This window comes from Myotis brandtii, unplaced genomic scaffold, assembly GCF_000412655.1.
Source record: "Myotis brandtii unplaced genomic scaffold, ASM41265v1 scaffold686, whole genome shotgun sequence".
Lineage (NCBI taxonomy): Eukaryota > Metazoa > Chordata > Mammalia > Chiroptera > Vespertilionidae > Myotis > Myotis brandtii.
This window is the reverse complement of record NW_005370683.1, coordinates 5,224,428-5,243,664: the sequence shown is the minus strand read 5'-3', so window position 1 is coordinate 5,243,664 and position 19,237 is coordinate 5,224,428. Positions and strand designations below refer to the sequence as shown.

Sequence of the window (19,237 nt, the reverse complement as noted above, 5' to 3'; positions counted from 1 at the left end):
AGAGAGAGAGAGAGAGAGAGAGAGAGAGAGAAACATTGATGTGAGAGAGAAACATCCATCAGCTGCCTCCCTTATTCACTCTGACCCAGGATCCAACGCACAACCTAGGTACGTACCCAGACTGGGAATCGAACCACAAGCTTTTGGTGTATGAGACCACGCTTCAGCCAATTGAGCCACCTGGCCAGGCTCTGGTTAGTATCCTTGCCACCTGATGTGGCTGTGCTCAAAGCTGGAGTGGCTGCGGAACCTGACAACACCTGTGGAAGTCCATTCAAGGCTGCATAAAAATTTCTTTTGTAAAGATTTCTCTTTAGCACTCTGATATCTTCAGAGGGATGCAACATTGTGTTCAAATAGAGAAGGAAGCCTAATTATTTTGTTGAGAACATAATTGAGTTTGTGCAATAAGTTGAATGTAGGTTTTGACTTCTTGGTAGTGACGGGACGGGTGCTCCATGGATAAATGACACTCGGTCAACCAGGAGGAATGTTTAAAGGAGACAGAGACTCAAAGACAATAGATTTTCCAAGTTGATGGCTCTATTCAGCGTTTCTACAGAGGCAGTGAAAGCATATGAGTAATGTTCCTGAAATGGAGTTCTCTTCTCCCTAAATGTTCATAAGTATTGGGGGGGGGGGTATGTGGGAGGGGAACTAGTTAGTAGTATAGTATGCTTGTTCTTGACCTTGTCTATAGCCCTTGCCTGAACATAAAATCTAACAGGGCAGTGAATAAAAGTCCCGATTTTAGATTTCCCCAACTAATGCACAAATACAGAACAGGGGAGCGAGATAATTGGGCGGATAGAACAAAGTAGGGGAGGGTTGTACTTATAGCTAGGTGTGTGTCTACAGAATGATGTGGGGATGTTGGATTGTGCTTTTGGAAGTAGACTATCCAGAACAAAGGGAGATAATAGTCCTGTTGGACTCTGTAATGGTCAGATTGCTTACATCTATTCGGTTCTGCAGGTCCACGTTACAAGGCACATGGAACAGATTTGCATATAAAAACCAGGTCAGGAGGTAGTCAGCAACTAAAATGGTGAAAGAGCTATATGCCTGGTCAGGAATTTTTTAAAGCAATTGAGTATGTTTGGTCTGGAGAAGAGAAACAATAGAATATGAAGTTATCTTTAAGTTAGATATATTGTATTTATTACAGATATAAAGGAAAGATTTGGGATTAAGTGAGTAGAATTTAATGGAAATTGAATTTGGGCTGAATATAAGGGAACATTTTTTAGAAAATCAAACTGTGTGATAATGAAATATTATTATATAGCATTCCCAAATACTAGGTATATAGAGATTGGAAGGTAACTTCCAGTTTAAATAGGGTGGGCTAGGAAAATGCTGTATCTTTTCTCTCTAGACCTCAAATCCACGAGATTTACATAACATGCACATGCATACTCCACAGTTGAAAATAAGAAGGGCCAGGAAGCTCTTCACGGGAGAGAAAATGAGGAAACCCTGACAGGCAGGTGAACGGAACTACAACTGTTCAAGTGTTGTTGCAAAGATGAGTCCACAGAGAAGTACCACTCTATGTTGGAGTTGGAGGAAAGCAACTCTAGGAAGGAGACATGCAGACTCATGGTTCAAAATAACTTACGTTTGAAGAAATAGTTAATGGGCCATTGGCATCCTAGCTGCCCTGGTGGAGAGGCCTGCATTAAACAAATGATCTGTCTCTTTGAGCTCTGAGAAGCTACTATTGAATCTGTATAGAAGGATGAAGGGATGTGCTTCTGAAACGTTGGTTGGTAGTCTCTGATGAGCTATCCTGAAATCATCATCACCACCACAAACACACACACACTGGCATCCTAGCTGCCCTGGTGGAGAGGCCTGCATTAAACAAATGATCTGTCTCTCTGAGCTCTGAGAAGCTACTATTGAATCTGTATAGAAGGATGAAGGGATGTGCTTCTGAAACGTTGGTTGGTAATCTCTGATGAGCTATCCTGAAATAATCATCATCATCACCATCATCACGACACACACACACATTTAATCCTCACTGGAGGATATTTTTTCCATTGATTTTTAGAGAGAGTGGAAGGGAGGAAGGAGGGGGGGGAGAGAGAGAGAGAGAGAGGGGGGGAGAGAAACATTGACATGAGAATCAAACCCATGACCCCTTGATCCGCAGGCTGATGCTCTTAATCACTGAGGCAAACAGGCCAGGGTTTTTATATTTTTTTTACTAAAATCCTCAAGTAGTGTAGATTCGTTGTTGCTTCATAGATGTGTGCTATAACTTTCCTTAAAGTCACGAGGGTATTGGGTCATCACTGAGTCTTTAATACAGAAAGCCTGTGTAAACTCAGAAAGAAAACCTGAAACAGTATAGCTTACGAGCAGTGGCCATCATATAGCACTTTTTGGGTTGCTGTGATCCCAAGGTAGCTCAGACTGGGGGTAGAGGAGAACAGGAAACAAGGCCAGTGCCATGGCAGGGCCCAGGTACTTAGAATGGAGCAAAGACATGAACGGTCCAAAACCCTTCACAGGGCTTCCGGAAGCAATAAGGTGAAAGGATATAGGACAAAGGAAGTTGCCCCACATGGGATCAATAATCCAGAGATGCCAGTGAGTCAAGTGAGTCTAAACAGCACACGAAGTCCCTGTACACTGTTCCTGGGAGGGGCTATGTTGGGTTGCAGGGGTAACAGCCAGGGCAGAGCTACACTTCTGTGCCCTTGGGCTGATGTCTAGAAAGCGACCTACCGGGTGCCCTCTTGTTCCCTAAGCTTGTTGGCTGTTGTAAATAGCAATGCCTGACTTCAGAGTTCAGACATGTTTTTTGGAGGTAAAAGCAAAGGGAGAGGCAGAGGTTTCCACTAGTTTATCTAATGCTGTGTCTCTCTATTGCTCTCCTCCCCCCCACTCCACCCCCAAACAATATCACTCACCACAGTGCACCTCCATTTGCAGTGCCCTTCACTAGGCACATTACACACGGGGATTCCGGGGGATGATGGTGTGTGGAGGTCATCTCAGGATCTAGGGAATCATGTCTTTTTTTAAAAAAAAATATTTTATTAATTTTTTACAGAGAGGAAGGGAGAGGGATAGAGAGTTAGAAACATCGATGAGAGAGAAACATCGATCAGCTGCCTCCTGCACACCCCCTGCTGGGGATGTGCCTGCAACTAAGGTACATGCCCTTGACCAGAATCGAACCTGGGACCCTTCAGACCACAGGCCGATGCTCTAGCCACTGAGCCAAACCCATTAGGGCAGGGAATCATGTCTTTGAAAACTTTTCCAACAGGTCATTCTGCCATTTTAATTTGACTCTTCCCCACCTCCTGACTTCCTTCCATGCCCACCCATAATGTCCACAGTCTTCAGTATAATTTTAAGGAGCAATGATTGGCCTCACTCTGCTTTGATGTGTGACCTCAATTGCCCGAGTTTTTTCCTGTGGAAAACGGGTGATAATATATAACCCTGGTGATTGTTGTAAAGATTACATGACATGCTGCGTGTAGTTAGCACATATATTAGCACATGTTGAGCCCCAGATATATATGGAAGCTGCATTAGAATATAATCATCATAATGATATCCCAGAGTCTTTATGTAGCACCTTGAATTGGTGGCCCTGGTTTTTAATGCCTCTTTTCTACTCCATGCCTTAAACTCTGCATTTGTTTATTTTTATACTAGAGGCCTGGTGCATGAAATTCGTGCATGGGAGGGGGGTGTCTCTCAGCCCGGCCTGCACCCTCTCCAATCTGGGACCCCTGCAGGATCAGGCCTAAACCGGCAGTCGGACATCCCTCTCACAATCCGGGACTGCTGGCTTCTAACCGCTTGCCTGCCTTTCTGCCTGATTGCCCCTAACTGCTTCTGCCTGCCAGCCTGATTGCCCCCTAACCGCTCCCCTGCCAGCCTGATTGATACCTAACTGCTCCCCTGCCGGCCTGATCGCCCCCAACTGCCCTCCCCTGCCATGACCTTCTCCAGTACCTGCCTCCTTTGTGTGAGGTGGCGGAGACACCGGGACCGGCCTCCTCCGTGCAGCGCGGAACCACGGGACTCCCAGGCCTCACCACACGAGTGGCCGCTGGGCCCCACCTTCGCTGTGTGCACAGCCATCTTGTGATGGCCATCTTGTGACGGCCATCATGTGACGACGTTAGGGCATGATGCGTGAGGGCGTGATGCCACCTAGGCTATTTTTAGTATAGATTATTCATTTACATATTTATTTTTTGTCACCTGGAAGTTTCCATACCAGTCGGACATTTGTCATGAACTCAGGAATAATCGGAGGTATTTGTTGCTTATAAGTTTTCAGTAGCTTCTGAGAGATTTTTGTGTCACCAAGTTCTTGAAGCCCATGTTTGTTTTGCACGTATAAATGTGAGCACATATTCGTAGTTTTAGAAAGTTTGAAAACACTGTAGGTGCATCAGTGTGTCAATGCTTAGATCCAGAGAGAGCTGATAAAATCCTCATGGGTCCAACAGGGGAAGGAGCATTGGTGGTAGCGCAGCTTCTTGTGGGACCCGAGGCACATCGCTGTGTGAACACAGGCATGATGTGTGCATTAACCAGGCAACTAGCAATGAAAGGAAGAATGTGATATTCTTTATCTTTACCATAGTTTTTGCGTGGTCATTGGCTGTATTCGTGTTTGTTATGGACACTGAAAGCTAAGGGCTCGACCCAGGAGTTAGCCCTTTGGCCTTCAAACCACTCCAGGTCTTTTTTTTTCAGAGAATGAGGTCTGGTTTGGATCCATGACCCCCAAAATGTTAGTACGTGTAACTTATTTGTAGATTCCCTTGATGGGGATTTCCTTTCTCTTGGCTTAAAAGTAATTCATTAAGAAAAACCTATGGGTTTCTGTTTTAGGGGCATTTAAATGTGTTACTCCATTATTTTATTTAAACAGATAGATCTTGGTGAAGAAGGGGCTAAATGAGTAGAATAATGACTTCTACTTATAAAAACCTCTACTTAGAAAAATATATATAGATTTTTTTAAAAAACTAGCCATATAGGTCCATACATTTGTTTTGCATTTCTACATAGATATAAAAAGTTTTATAAACTCAGAAAATATTGGCCTTTTTAAAATGCTAAATTGGTCAGGTCCTCCTTGAAAGGCTCTCCCTGTGTAAGTTATAACCTGGCCCTAAGCTACCTTCCCAGTTTATCCCCTGTGTCTCCCCAGTCATACCCTGCAATCTGGAGACACCGGGCTGGGCGAGCTTCCTAGATCCACCATGTTTCACACTTGTCCTCGCCCCACTCACGTGTCTGCGCTGCCTGCTTTGTCTAGATGGCCAGCAAGGGGAGGTGCTGTTCTGGCTGCTCTTCTCACAGGACTTACTCCGTTGGCCTCCGAGACTCAGTGGCTTCTTATCTGGTGGTCTGAATGCTGTCGCTGCTGTGGTCTGTGGGTGTTTATCTCGCGGTGCTGCGGCTGCCTGTGTTCTCCTTGGACCTCTTCTTATCAACTGTGAGCACCCGAAGGATGGATTGGATTCATCAGCAGCAGCAACTCAACCACTCTGCCAGTTTATTTCCTTCAACTGTGAGCACCCGAAGGATGGATTGGATTCATCATCAGTTGCCCCTCAGCAGCAACTCAACCACTCTGCCAGTTTATTTCCCCGAAGATTGCTTGATCATTTGCTGTTTTCTTTAGAAAATAGAACCAGACTTCAAATGTAGAGTGGAGATGAATTATTTGTCCACAACTCTCCAACCGTAGCCTGTCTTAGTGATTATTTTTGCCTTTTCAGTATTTTTCCTCTGCGTTTTGCTTAGTTGTAAGCATAGTATATATCTTTGCTGCTGTCTGATCTTCAAAGTCCTCATCTTTAATGATTCTTTAACATTTCACCGAGTGGATATAGCATAATGTACTTTCCCTTTGAACATTTTGGTTTCTGTCTCTAAGTTTTAATATATACGGCTCCCATAATGATAGATTGGATATATTTACAAGCCAAGAATGCCAGAATCAAAAATCACGTGAGCAGGGCGCACAGTGAGCAGGCTGCACAGGACATGCCCTGTAGTCAGGCTCGCAGTCCGATCATCAGGACAGGGTGCAGGGCCTGTGGCCACAGACAGGAGCGCTGGCTGTGTTTACGCATGTTCTTTCCTTCCAAGTTTTGACCCAGCACGCCTGAGGAGAGAAGCAGGGTGGGCAGAGGAAGGATCCGAGCATTGGGATTCTGAAAGCCTTGTTACCAGCTGAGCTGTGTCCCCTGGGTAGCATTGGACCTTAACTGCTCTGAACACTTCATCTGTACAGAGGATGTCTGTGGCATGTGATTCTTATAAAAATCCAAAGATATCCAACAAGGGGAACAAATAGATTTGTGGGATTTTTGCTGTGGGATTGGCACTGAAATTTTCTTGTGCTGTTTCATCAAATCCTTAGAGCAACCCTATAAGAGGAGCTGAAAGAGACTAACTTGCTCCAAGTCACACTGCTAAGTGCTGAGATCCAAACCCAGTTTGGAGTTCAGACCTCCCAAGTCCTTTGTCCTGAGGCTTCCTAGAGAGACATTTTCCCCCCAGATACCTCTGTGCTCTGAAATCATGCACAAGGGCCAACCCCAAGGTCTCTGTACCGAGGCAAGTTCAGGGAAGAAAAGCACTTAGAAAAAGAGGGACATATTGAGCTGTTTAGAATATTTTTTATTATTGACCAATATTTCGTAAAACTCATTAAATCTCTGATAAAGAAATAGTGAATACAGTTGTTAAAACCTGAATTCAAGATGTGACATTGGCATGAGACAGGCCAAAATAGGTGGTTCTATAAATGGAGAGTTGACTAAGACCCTCTGAGAGGATGCATGGATGGGGTGGGTATCAATAAAAGTAGACTTTGTAAGGAATTGGGTGTGTTCTATCCCAGGGCTGTGACATTCCTAAGGAGATGTGAATGTTACAGAGCTCAAAGGAAAGAGGGAGAGGCCAGTGGTTCTTCTTGAAACATGAGGATGAACCAGAATGAGGGGTAACCCTGGACTGAGGGACTTGCTGGGAGATGTTTGCAGCCTTTTAGACAAATAAGAAAGGAAGCTATCTTATTACAGATGTAGAATTAACCAGATTTATTTATTTATTGGCATTCTCTTTCTAAAATATATGTCAGAATGTGTGAGTATTGTGTAGGGTTAGGGGCCTTTGTTTTGGAATTGGTCTTTCTGGGTTTGAAGCCCCAGCCCATGTGATCTCGGATAAAGTTACTTAAGTTACCTAAGCTTCATTTTATTTATCTATAAAATGGGGAGAATGATAGTAGCATTCATAGCATTGATTGGTTGGGAGGTATCCTATATAATAAAAGGCTAATATGCAAATTGTCCCCTTGGGAGTTCGACCGACCGGGAGTTCGACTGCTCGCTGTGATGTGCGCTGACCACCGGGGGGTGGCGTGGAACTAAGGAAGGTCTCAGCCAGCAGCTGGAAGGCCCCGATCGTCCCTGATCGCCGGCCAGGCCTAGGGACCCTACCCATGCACAAATTTCGTGCACCGGGGCTCTAGTAAATGAAATAATGCATGTCAGTGGCTTCAAACAGAGTAAGTATTAGATCTTCACTGCCTATTGGATAATGTCCCAGACTCTTGTAGTCCTCTATGATCTGGCCCAATTCCATTCCATAATCCCTATGCTAGAGGTCCAAATGCCTTCCAGAGCCTGGCAGGTAAAATGCAAGCTAGGTGAGGCTATGGCAAACCAGGGGCCTTTAGATGGAGCACCTGCTGCTCACTCTGGCAGCCATTAGCTTTGTGGGAGAGAGAGCCCAGTGTGGTGCCCTTTGAAGGGATGCTGGAAACCTGTAATTTACATGAAACCTCCCGGTTATTACATGTGGACAATTAAATCAGAAACCTTAACACTGTAACACCAAGCAACGCCCACCTGCAGGCTGGATATGGTTGTCAGCTTGCACTCCCTGCTTCAGGCCCCTCCCCAGCCTTGCAGCCTGCTTACTCGTCCTTGGACAGACTTGATTCCCTTGGGCATAGTGCTTTTAGATGTGCCAGCCACTCTGCCTGGATTGGCCTTGGTGCTTTCTCTTTTGAACTGGTTCGTTCTTTTAGACTTGGCTCAACCTAACTATTTTCTCTGAACTCACCATTTCCTCCTTTGTGATGCCATAGCTCTTACAGATCATTCTATTCTAGTACTTAAGTCTATATGCAGTGTCTACTCATTCACTTGTTTATTTAGAAAAAAATAATTATGAACCACCAAAATGTGTACCAGCTACAGCTGTAAACTAGAGTCCTGCTTGCCTGGTGCGTGTTTCTGGAGTGATGGTCATGTGTCAGTCCTCCCTCAAGAGGGTGAGTGAGCTCCTTGAGGGCCGGGACCATGTGGTAGTTGTCTGGTTTCCTCAGCAATTAGCCCAGGGAGTCTGATACCCAGTGTATTAGTAGTGTCTTCTTGCTACTGTAACACATTTTCACAAACCTAGCATCTTAAAGCAATACAAACATATTACCTTACAGGTTTGGAAGTTTGGAGCCTGAAATGGTCTCACTGGACTAAAATCACGGGGCTGGCAGGACGGCATTCCTCCTGGAGGCTCTAGGGGAGAAAGAACCTGTTCCCTTGCCTTTCCCAGTTCCCAGTGGCTGCCTGTATTTCTTGGCCGCATCCTCCTCCATCTTCAAAGCAAGAAGTGTAGCACCTTCAAATCTGTCTCTATTTTTTTTTTTTGTCTTCCTCTTCTTGTAATTATCTTGGGATCACCTGGATATTCCAGGATACTCTCCCAATCTCAAGATCATCTGATTAGCAACTTACATAATTCTATCTGTAACATTCATTCCCCCTTGCCATGTCATGTAACATATTCATAAGTTATGGGGATTAGAACATGGGCATTTTGGGGGAGATCATTATTCTGCCTACCACAGCTGGGAAGATGAATGAATGAATGAATGAATGAATAAATGATAAATGAGACTCTCATAGGGTGGGAACTAGTGTTATGCTAGCCACAGGAAGGCAGAAAAGGTAGTAAAAGTCTCAGACCTGATGGAGTTGGTGATCAACTGAACTGCAGCTTGTGGTGGTGGCTGTGATTGGGAGTTTTCCAAACCTCCCTTCTCAGATGAACCGTTCTCGGACTTTTACAATCGTTCTCCGACATCCCGGGGTAAGATCAGACCCCTTGTTTTGTGCTCTTAAGGTACCCTCCTTCCGCGTATTTTATACTTGTGCTGCTAGTTCATCAATGCCTTTCACTAGATTTCACAGGTAATGAGTGGGATAAGACATATCTGTCTTCTTTCTCAGGGTATAGCATTGAACAGAGTGCCTGGCATATGGTCGGTGTTGAAAAGTTTCTGGAGAGAATAAATGAATGAGTAAATGAAGAAGTAGAGAAACATGAAGTGTTTAAACCACCTGTTTCTTGTTCTGCATGGGAGCTTTGTTACCTGGGCCCGGGGACTTTCTGACGTGGCACACAAAGTCGGGAGGGAAAGCATAGGTTCTTTTTCCCCAGAGGCGGGCAAAGAGCCTTGATCAGAGTCTCAACAGAGTTCATGACCAACACTTGGGAAAGGAGCCCTGCTCTAAGCGTGCAGAGCTCAGAGACGAGGGAACCTGGCCACCGTACTGACAAGGAGCACAGTGACTGGAAAGACGCAGGCTTCTCCGATAACGCTAACTGGGCTTTGCATCTTTTTCCATCTCTAGATGAGGAGAGTGTTCTGCCTCTCCTGGCACAGGACTCGAACTCCAAAGCTCGGAGGGGCATTTTAAGAAGAGCCGTCTTTTCTGAGGACCAGAGAAAGGCTCTGGAGAAAATGTTTCAGAAGCAGAAATATATCAGCAAAATAGACCGGAAGAAACTTGCCATCAACTTGGGACTAAAGGAATCACAGGTACTGAGGAGCAGGAAGATGGCCACCGCTCCTGGTTTCTGAGTGAATACGATGGGAGCCATCCATGTGGCAAATACTTGTGGTACCAGGCTGGACCCTGAAGCATTATTGAAATGATTTTCATAAGTTTTTTAGTGGGTGCAAATATAGGTCACAATTCCTATTTGGAAATGGGTCCATTTGCCCAGAGGTCTAGGTTTTTGCCTCGTTAATTCTTCCCAAATAAATGTAAATGCTATGGATGTGGCATTACATCATTAAATTGTTTGCTCTGCTTTTAGAAAAGCAGGCTACTTAATTCCCTACAAAAGCAGGAACCAAGTTTCCTGTCTTTTTCTTAATTTTTAATCCAAAACCAAGGTATGAATGAGTGACTCATAAGTAACTCTTAATAGATTTCATTATTTTGTACTTTGGGTTTATGTCAAGTATAGTTAAGCAATTTCAAATCTGCAACACTTGCAAACCTTTCTTGCACATTGATGTTTTATATAATTTTGGATGAGTCTTTGTGGCCTTTTGGGAGGCACAGAATACTCCATTTAAAGATTGGCCTGCTAATTATAAACAAGACACTAGCATTTACCTTATCACCATATGAAATTAAGCACTATAATCATCCACATTTGATAGGTGAGGAAATGTGGAGAAGTAAACAGAGAGCCAAAGCCCCACCCCAGGCAACCTGACTCTGGAGTTTGCATTCTCCTAGAGCCACTGTGTGCAGCTGTGAAGGGTGTTCACTGCCCAGGGCACTTGGCTAAGGGGGATGGCAGTGACTGGTACTCTGCTTTCCAAGCTGGCTTTCCTGGTGCAGGGCTACATCCACATGAATTTTTTAAATCAGCATAAAGGCATTGAAGAGCTAGCAGAGGCTCTGCTCTGTTCTTCCTTTGATACAGATGACCTGGTTGCTAACTTTGGCTTTTATTTCAACCAGTTATCTTTGGATGAAATTCTCCTTAACCCTGCTTGCTTTCCTCAGGGAAGTGATCTGTTTGTTTCCCCCTCCCCACCCCAACTCTTTCTCGTCCTAGGAAGCAGTATGTGGTGTGGTAGAGGGTCATTGGCCTACATCAGCCAGTCTGTGTTTTGCTCATTGTGTGGTACTGATGAGTTCATTAACCTTAACTAACTGCTCTGTACCTCAGGCTCTAACTTAAAAAACAGGGGGCAATGTAGAAATTCTTTCTATGTCACAGGAATTTTGGGTACATGACAGATAAATCAGTAGCTATGTCTTGATGGTCTACTGTGTGCAAGACATTGTGCTAGGTAAGCAGTAAGAGGGGATATCCTTAAGTACTGATTTAGATACACCACTCCCACCCTCCCCTCTCCCCACCCCCAACTAGGAATTCATACAACCAACTGGGAAAACAAAGCAGAAGCTCCTTAACAATGTAAGACGATAGTGTGGGAGACATCATCTGGTAGGTTAGATATACTGCCAAATAAAGGAGCGCGATCAGTGGTCCTCAGGGTTGTATCTCTAGAGCCTCGTGGTAATTCCCATCTCTGGAAAGGACAGCTGGATGGCTGGTCTGCATACACATGGGGAGTTAGTGATGGAACTGTCTGAGCCTCAGAGGAATTGTGGGGCTTGAGTGAGGAACACAGAGGGGTGAGTAGGCCTGGCCTGCATCCCATTGGTATAGATAAGAAGCTCCAGAATCAGAGGGGAGAAAATGTGCAGGTTTGGGAGGTCAGGGACCTCTGGTTGAATAGGAACTTGAAGTAGGTATCAAAAGTGGCTAGGTTTGCCCTAGCTCAGGGGTCCTCAAACTACGGCCCGAGGGCCACATGCAAATACAAATATTGTATTTGTTCCCGTTTTGTTTTTTTACTTCAAAAAAAGATATGTGCAGTGTACATAGGAATTTGTCCATAGTTTTTTTTAGAACTATAGTCTGGCCCTCCAACGGTCTGAGGGACAGTGAACTGGCCCCCTGTTTAAAAAGTTTGAGGACCCCTGCCCTAGCTGGTTTGGCTCAGTGGCTAGAGCTGCAGACTGAAGGGTCCCAGGTTTGATTCCAGGGCACATGCCAGGGATGCGGGCTCAATCCCCAGTAGGGGGCATGCAGGAGGCAGTCAGTCAATGATTCTCTCTCATCATTGATGTTTCTATCTCTCTGAAATCAATAAAAATATATATTTTAAAAAGTAGCTAGGTTTGATCTGATGGTGCTCTGAGAAGGGGTGAAAATCTCTGACAATACATATGGTCTTTTCAAAAATTGACTCGGAAAAAAGAATGCAGCAAGCACAGCAAAGAACTTTTTATGCGGGATGAGCATAGTCTCTCCATTCAAGAAGACAAACTGTTGTTATCTTCCAGTTCCCATCCATAAGCACATAGTTTTACACAATTGACTACATTGTTTTTAAAATTCAAGTACCTCAGGGATGAATGCTTTTTATTTTACTGAATTTGGTGAACATCTCAGAAGTAATTTAACATTTTGTTACTTGCATATACACCTAATTACACATTTAATACATGGCATTTCTATGGTAAATTCAAACAAAAGAGAAATTGGAAAAGTTAGAAATGAAAACTCATCTACTCCCCTAACAATCCAACTCCTTGGTTACTACTGTCATTTCTAAATGGCTCTTGTTTGAGTTTATTGACATGTCATGTGTTTTGTTTTGTTTTAATATATATTTTTATTGATTTTAGAGAGGAAGGAAGAGGGAGAGAGAGATAGAAACATCAATGATGAGAGAGAATCACTGATCAGCTGCCTCCTGCATGCCCCCCACTGGGGATCAAGCCCGCAACCCAGGCGTGTACCCTTGACCTGACCGGTACCGAACCTGGGACCCGTCGGTCCGCAAGTCGACGCTCTATCCACCGAGCCAAACCAGGCATGACATGTCATGTGTTTAAAAATAAATAAATTTGTATGTGTGTTGTATATGCACTAACATTGCATAATGACTACCACGTGCCCTTATATTTGATGTCGTTATCCTGCCAATGACTCTATGAGACAGCTGCTTTTATTATTGCTAGTTTACAAAGGAAGACGCTGACACCTAGAATGGTGTATGTACATTTTTAAATAAAAAGGGGATGATACTATGCAGATAATTTGACTTTTTCTGAAGGACAATATAAGCCACCTGTATAACCAGCACACAGATCTCACAGTAGAACATTACCTGGGCCAGTAACCTCTGGCCTATCGCCTCCCAGTCACTACCTGTTCCTTCCACCAGCCTAACATCTAACTGCACAGATCAAATTTGCCTGTAAATAGAATCATTCAGCACATATTCTTTGGTTCATGGCTGCTTTTATGTAACGTTATGTTTGTGAGATTCATTTGTGTTGTGGCGTGTAGCAGGAGTTCATTAGTTTTCATTGCTGTGCATCATCACATGATATACCAGTTCATTCATTCTAATGGTGGGCACTTGGATTGTTCCCAGTTTCTGGCCATTATAAAAAGTGCTGCTGACAATGCCTGTTGTTTGGCACTTTGCTTTTTCTCCCCATTCAGTGTCACGGGATGCATCCTGCCAATGTCATACGTACAGGTTTACTTCATTATTTTTTAGTATCTCATACAAACAGTTGCAGAGATATACCATAATTCATTTAGGCATTCTCAGCTTTTGTTTTATTTTATTTATCTTTATTGTTGAAAGTACTACAGATGTTCCCCTCCCCTCCATTAGCCATTCTCAACTTTAAGTTACTTCTAAGTTTCACTATTGCATATCTTCATGCACTTTTAAAATATTTCTGTAAGATAGGGAACTAAGATTGGAATTTATATGTTAAAGTGTATGTACATTTTAAATTGTGATAGATTAAAGAATTCCTTTCCAAATATATTATTGTATCAAAATACTGAATTATATTTGCACTCTTAATAACAGTTTCTTTTTGCAAATCTTCCGCTATTTATAATTTTTAAAACATCATTGCCAACTTCATTGGCAATGACGTTTTAAAAATTTTCCTAATTACCAGAACTTGAGGGTCTTTTAGTCATTTTCCTGGCTATTTTAAATCTTTGAATTGGCCTTTTCATGGCCAAACCATTTTTTTTTCTATCATATTTTCTTTTCACTGATATGTAGCAATTATTCTGGCTGTTAATCAAAATTTTGGAATATTATGGTTAGTAACATTTTTCTGTTATAGCTGTTGCAAAAATCCCTCCAAGTTTGTGGTGTTGTTTTTTGTGGTTAAAATATACATATCATAAAGTTTACCACTTTAACTTTTTTAAATGTACAATTCAGTGGCATTAAGAACATTCACACTGTTGTGCAACTATCACTTACATTCACCTCTAGAACTCTTTTCATCTTGCAAAACTGAAACTCTGTACCCATTAAACAACGTCTCCCCATTCCTCCCACCCCCAAGCCCCTGACAAGCACCATTTTACTTGATGTCTCTATGAATTTGACTACTCTAGGTAAGTTATATGAGTGGAATCATACTATATTTGTCCTTTTATGACTGGCTTATTTCATGTAGCATAATGTCTTCCAGGTTCATTCCTATTCCTATGGTAGTACATATCAGAACTTTCTTATTTTTTTTATACATACAGTAATATTTTATTGTATGTATATACTACATTTTGTTAATCCATTCATCAATGGATACCTGGATTTCTTCCATTTTTGGCTTTTGTGAATAATGCTGCTAAGAACATAGGTATACAGATATCTCTTTGAGTCCATGTTTGTTTTTTAAATTATAAGTGGCATACAATATTAGTTTCAGGTGTACAACATAGTGATTTGACACATATTTTACTATGTGATCACCACAATAAGTCTAGTAACCAGTTGTCACCATGCAAAGTTATTGCAATATTATTGATTATATTCCCTGTGCTGTACATTCAAAATGGCTTATTTACTTTATAGCTGGAAGTTTATACCTCTTATTCCCCTTCACCATCTTCACTTGTTCCCCAATCTTGATCTTTTTTGCTCAGGCACAGTTGGCTACCCTATAGGTAAAGAGGGGGGGTTCATAGAAAAAAGAGACTCCCATAGGGTGGTCGGAAGGTATGGCTCAAATTAGAAACCACAATCATAAGTACTTTTAGGTTAATTACAATCAATTGTTATCTATTGAGCCTAATTATTCCAGTTTGATAAATTCTGGGAGTAATCAAACTTGGAAACTGTGTAATGCCTGAAGTTTATCAAAACATTGTAAAATATATTCTTTTTTTAAAAAATATATTTTATTGATTTTTTACAGAGAGGAAGGGAGAGAGATAAAGAGTTAGAAACATCCATGAGAGAGAAACATCAATCAGCTGCCTCCTGCACACCCCCTACTGGGGATGTGCCCGCAACCAAGGTACATGCCCTTGACCGGAATCAAACCTGGGACCTTTCAGTCCGCAGGCCGACGCTCTATCCACTGAGCCAAACCGGTTTCGGCGTAAAATATATTCTTAATGTAGTCACCAAAAGTTCCTGTTGAGATCCAAATGCTTATGAGTCTGGGCACTAGAACGGGACAGTCGTGTATTCTAGTGTAAGCACCGTGTGACCTGGAACTATTTATCGCTTTGAGCCTCAGTGTTCTTGCATGCTAATGAGGACTTCTTGAAGACATTCTGAGGATCAAATTCCGTAACCCATGTAGAGTGCATGGCCTGACCTGGTACAAAATAAACACTCAAATGCTATTACCAGTAGATAACATTTCCTTTGAATAAATAATTTAGCACAAACTAAATGATTTAAAATATTGGAGAGAGTTAAATCAGTCTTGAAAGATATTGGACTCATATGATGTAACTAATTTACCACAGTTGTCTTGCTTTTTAAGTATATGTGGGGATATTGTACTAAAGTACTTTCTCAGTTATTTTTGGAGAAGCCCAAGTCAAAAGCCACAAGGATTTTGCTAGGCTGGCTGTCATGATAAAATAGTCTGTAGAAGGGCCAATAGGAGAAATGAATAGTGTCAAATGCTGAAGTGAATGAATGTTGAATAAGTGAATATTTATCCAATTATCTTATCAATAGGTGAAAATTTGGTTTCAGAACAGAAGGATGAAGTGGCGGAATTCCAAAGAAAAGGAAGTGCTTTCCAACAGGTGTGCCCAAGAAGTAGGCCTTCAGGAGGACCCCCTCTCACGCTCCGCTCTGGGCTTCCCTTCTCCGTGTCCTTCCCTCTGGGACAGCTCCCAACAGCACTCGAGTCCCAGGTGGAGGGAGAATTTCCCAGAACCTCCAGAAAGACTAATCCAGGAGAGTTCGGGGGCACAGCCCCCAGAAGCCAATTCACTGCGAAGTGCCTTATATTTGTGTTCTGAAGAAGAAGCTGGAGACAAGGGCGTACTTACCGTCTGAATGGAAGCGTTCCTTCACGTTAATTTAAAAGAACACTTAACTCATAATGTTTGGACTCTAAAGCCAACTAGCTTGTGCCTCATCAGTGCCTAAAACCTAACACCGTTGGAGTGATGCAGGAACTAATGCTTTAGGAAACTTTTTCCAGTGTTCTGTTATTTGGGTCTTAAGACTCAGACTTAATTTGTAAGTGGAATAGAATCTCCCAGAAACTATGATGAAAGTGAAAAATGAGAGTGGTAGTTGGCTCAGTCTAAATATGTGTATATATATGATGTGTCTCTATGTGTATATGTATATAAATAGTCATTAAAATACATTAGTAGAAACACCAGTTCCTCTTTAAATACTGCATTGAGCAAATTCATCTCCTTTTACATGAAGAAAAACCAACCATTGACCAAATGTTATTAATTTTTAAAAAAATACTATAAAAGTTGGATTTTAGTCCAAATTTGTATATCATCAGAACATGTTTTTAAAATTTCTCTATTTTCTAGTTTCATTCAGGAACCAGCTGTAAATGAGTTTTAACAACTCAGCATTCCCAATCAAATGAGCCACTGCTGGATACATACATTGAAAGTGTATGTTTAAAATTAATCCAACAAGCAAACTAGAAGAATTTCTGAATGTACCTATTAGTATTCTTAATTTCCAAGTCTCTGGTTTTTATCAGGCCATCAGTGAGGGAGGTACCCATTTAACCAATGATTATCTTCTGAGCTCTTTTCTCTAAGGATGGGCCTTAATCAGGGTTTGCAAAGTAAAATGCCTCTAAGGGCCTGTCAGATTTAAAAAAAAAGGGGGGGGGGTCATGACCCACCTAAAGATATTTGAGTTTTTTAAAATAGTGTGTTGGCCAAACAAACCATCTGTGCCAAGCTATTTGTGACCTCCAGCCAAGACTTCAAGAAGTGTCACAGTTTTTTAAATGTTCCAATTGGACTTCAGAACACAATATTGAAGGAATCTATAGTGATTTCTCTTTGCACTTCTACGTATAGACTTGATTTTTCCACTTAGGTGGTATAGACTATATATATTAGGTTATTTTTATGTATTAACAAACACCATACAGATGTTTTATGTTTCTGAAGTACCCTGAAATAGTATTATTATAAAATTGCCTTTCTGGTAACGATTTGCTTAGTTAATCTAGAATTTTTATTCCAGGTCCAAGAAAAAATTATGTTTTACTTTGAAGGAAATGAGGCAGAGAAAAGGAAATGATATGGTTTGAACTAGGTTATTATTAATCTGCAGACAAAAAACAGTATTAGAAGTTCGTGATGTGGCATCTTGTTAGTGAGAAAGCTGCATAAAGAGAGTGGCTTCTAATTTGCTTATGTTTTTAACTATAGACTTGGAAGGTTTAGAAAAGAGTATTTCACTATGTTGTACACCTGAAACTAATATAATGTTGAATACAGCTGTAATTGAAAAATAAAACAGTACAAGAAAAGAAAAGGTAATATTTCAGAAGATAATAGCTTTAGTCAGCATCAGGAAATTATTTTCTATGAATGGAATTTGAATTGGTGTATGCTAGCTTGTGTCTTTATCACAAGATCTTTTATTTAAAACTCATCTCAGAAGAAGCTTCTCAGTGCCTCTTTGTGGGAAGTAGAGGCAGAGATCTTCTGACAACAAAGTACATTTTTAAATTAAAATGCTCTTCATTTTTAAGTTATTAGTTTCAGGTGTACAACATAGTGATCAGACATTTATATAACTTATGAAGCAATCACCCTGAAAATGATTTATAGTGTGGTTTCTTTTCTTTATTTGATGTTAACCTCATTTACATTTAATGGGTCCTTTCTATGTGCTATGCCTTTAGGGTGGGTTAACTCATGACAATAACCGTATGAGTAGGCACTATTACTATCAGGATTCCTATTGCCCAGACAGAGGCATGAGGCAATGTGGTTAGGGTGATTGCCCATGGTCATGAGGTTAATAATTGAAATTTGGACCCTGAAGTTTCAAATCTTGAAATCTTACCAACTACGTGGGGGTGCATACCACTGTGGGATGCATTGTAAGACGTAACATTTTGAGGATTGTAGTGAAATTTATTTTAAAAATTCAGAACCACATTGTACTTTACAAGCTCTTATTTGGGGAATGGTTTTCCTCCAGTATTCTCTTCTCTATTCATTTTAAAGCATTGGTTCTCAACCTTCCTAATGCTGCTACCCTTTAATACAGTTCCTCATGTTGTGGTGACCCCCAATTTCATTGTTACAAATTGAACATAATTAAAGCATAGTGATTAATCACAAAAACAATATGCAATTATATATGTGCTTTCCGATGGTCTTAGGCGACCCCTGTGAAAGGGTCGTTCGACCCCAAAGGGGTCGCGACTCACAGGTTGAGAACCACTGCTCTATAGAGATTAACTCCATAGGAGCATAAAATGGAAATTTTTTTAAATCACTCATTGCTAATAAGTACTTACCTACAGTCCATTTCTATTGAGAATACTGGGAAAACCAAGTGAGAGAAACTGTCATGGCCATTGATTACCCATGTTTTAGAAGGAGGCTAATGGTACTTAAGTGATCTTCCCCCAGGTTTTACCCCATGCTCAGACTCAGCAGAGGTTTCTTTTTGTAAGATTGGCTTGATATTTGAATATACAAATAAATCTTCTAATTGGTTTCCACTTTGGAATGTGTTAGGTTTAGGAAAAGTACTCTTTGGATGAATATATTAGGCATACCTAGGAAACACAAGCATATACACATGGTACACATACATATGCCCGCTATACCTTTAACTTGGCCTTCACTTACCTGAGTTGTGGGAAAGAACTGCAGAGCTTGATATTCTAATTGACAAGGGTCTCCCTTCTCTCTTACCTTGTGCTCTGCTAGCCCTCCATTCGCCTACAGTGTACTTACAGGTGTATTTTCCTCTCTTATCTACATGCTGTCCTTTTCTCCATGTGATCACACATTAGTGTATTTGTTGCTTCCCAGACAA

General features: G+C 41.6%; 1 protein-coding gene across 1 annotated transcript in view; it reads left to right on the top strand.

Moving 5' to 3' along the window:
- Positions 1-18,475, top strand: part of DBX2 (developing brain homeobox 2) — a 22,397-nt gene extending 3,922 nt beyond the window's left edge. Inside the window, exons 2-3 of the mRNA XM_005881720.2 lie at positions 9,708-9,895; positions 15,917-18,475. Of these exons, the coding sequence (XP_005881782.1) occupies positions 9,708-9,895; positions 15,917-16,243 (515 nt within the window). The 3' untranslated portion in view covers positions 16,244-18,475. The remainder of the gene's footprint in view (positions 1-9,707; positions 9,896-15,916) is intronic.
- Positions 18,476-19,237: the final 762 nt, after the last annotated feature.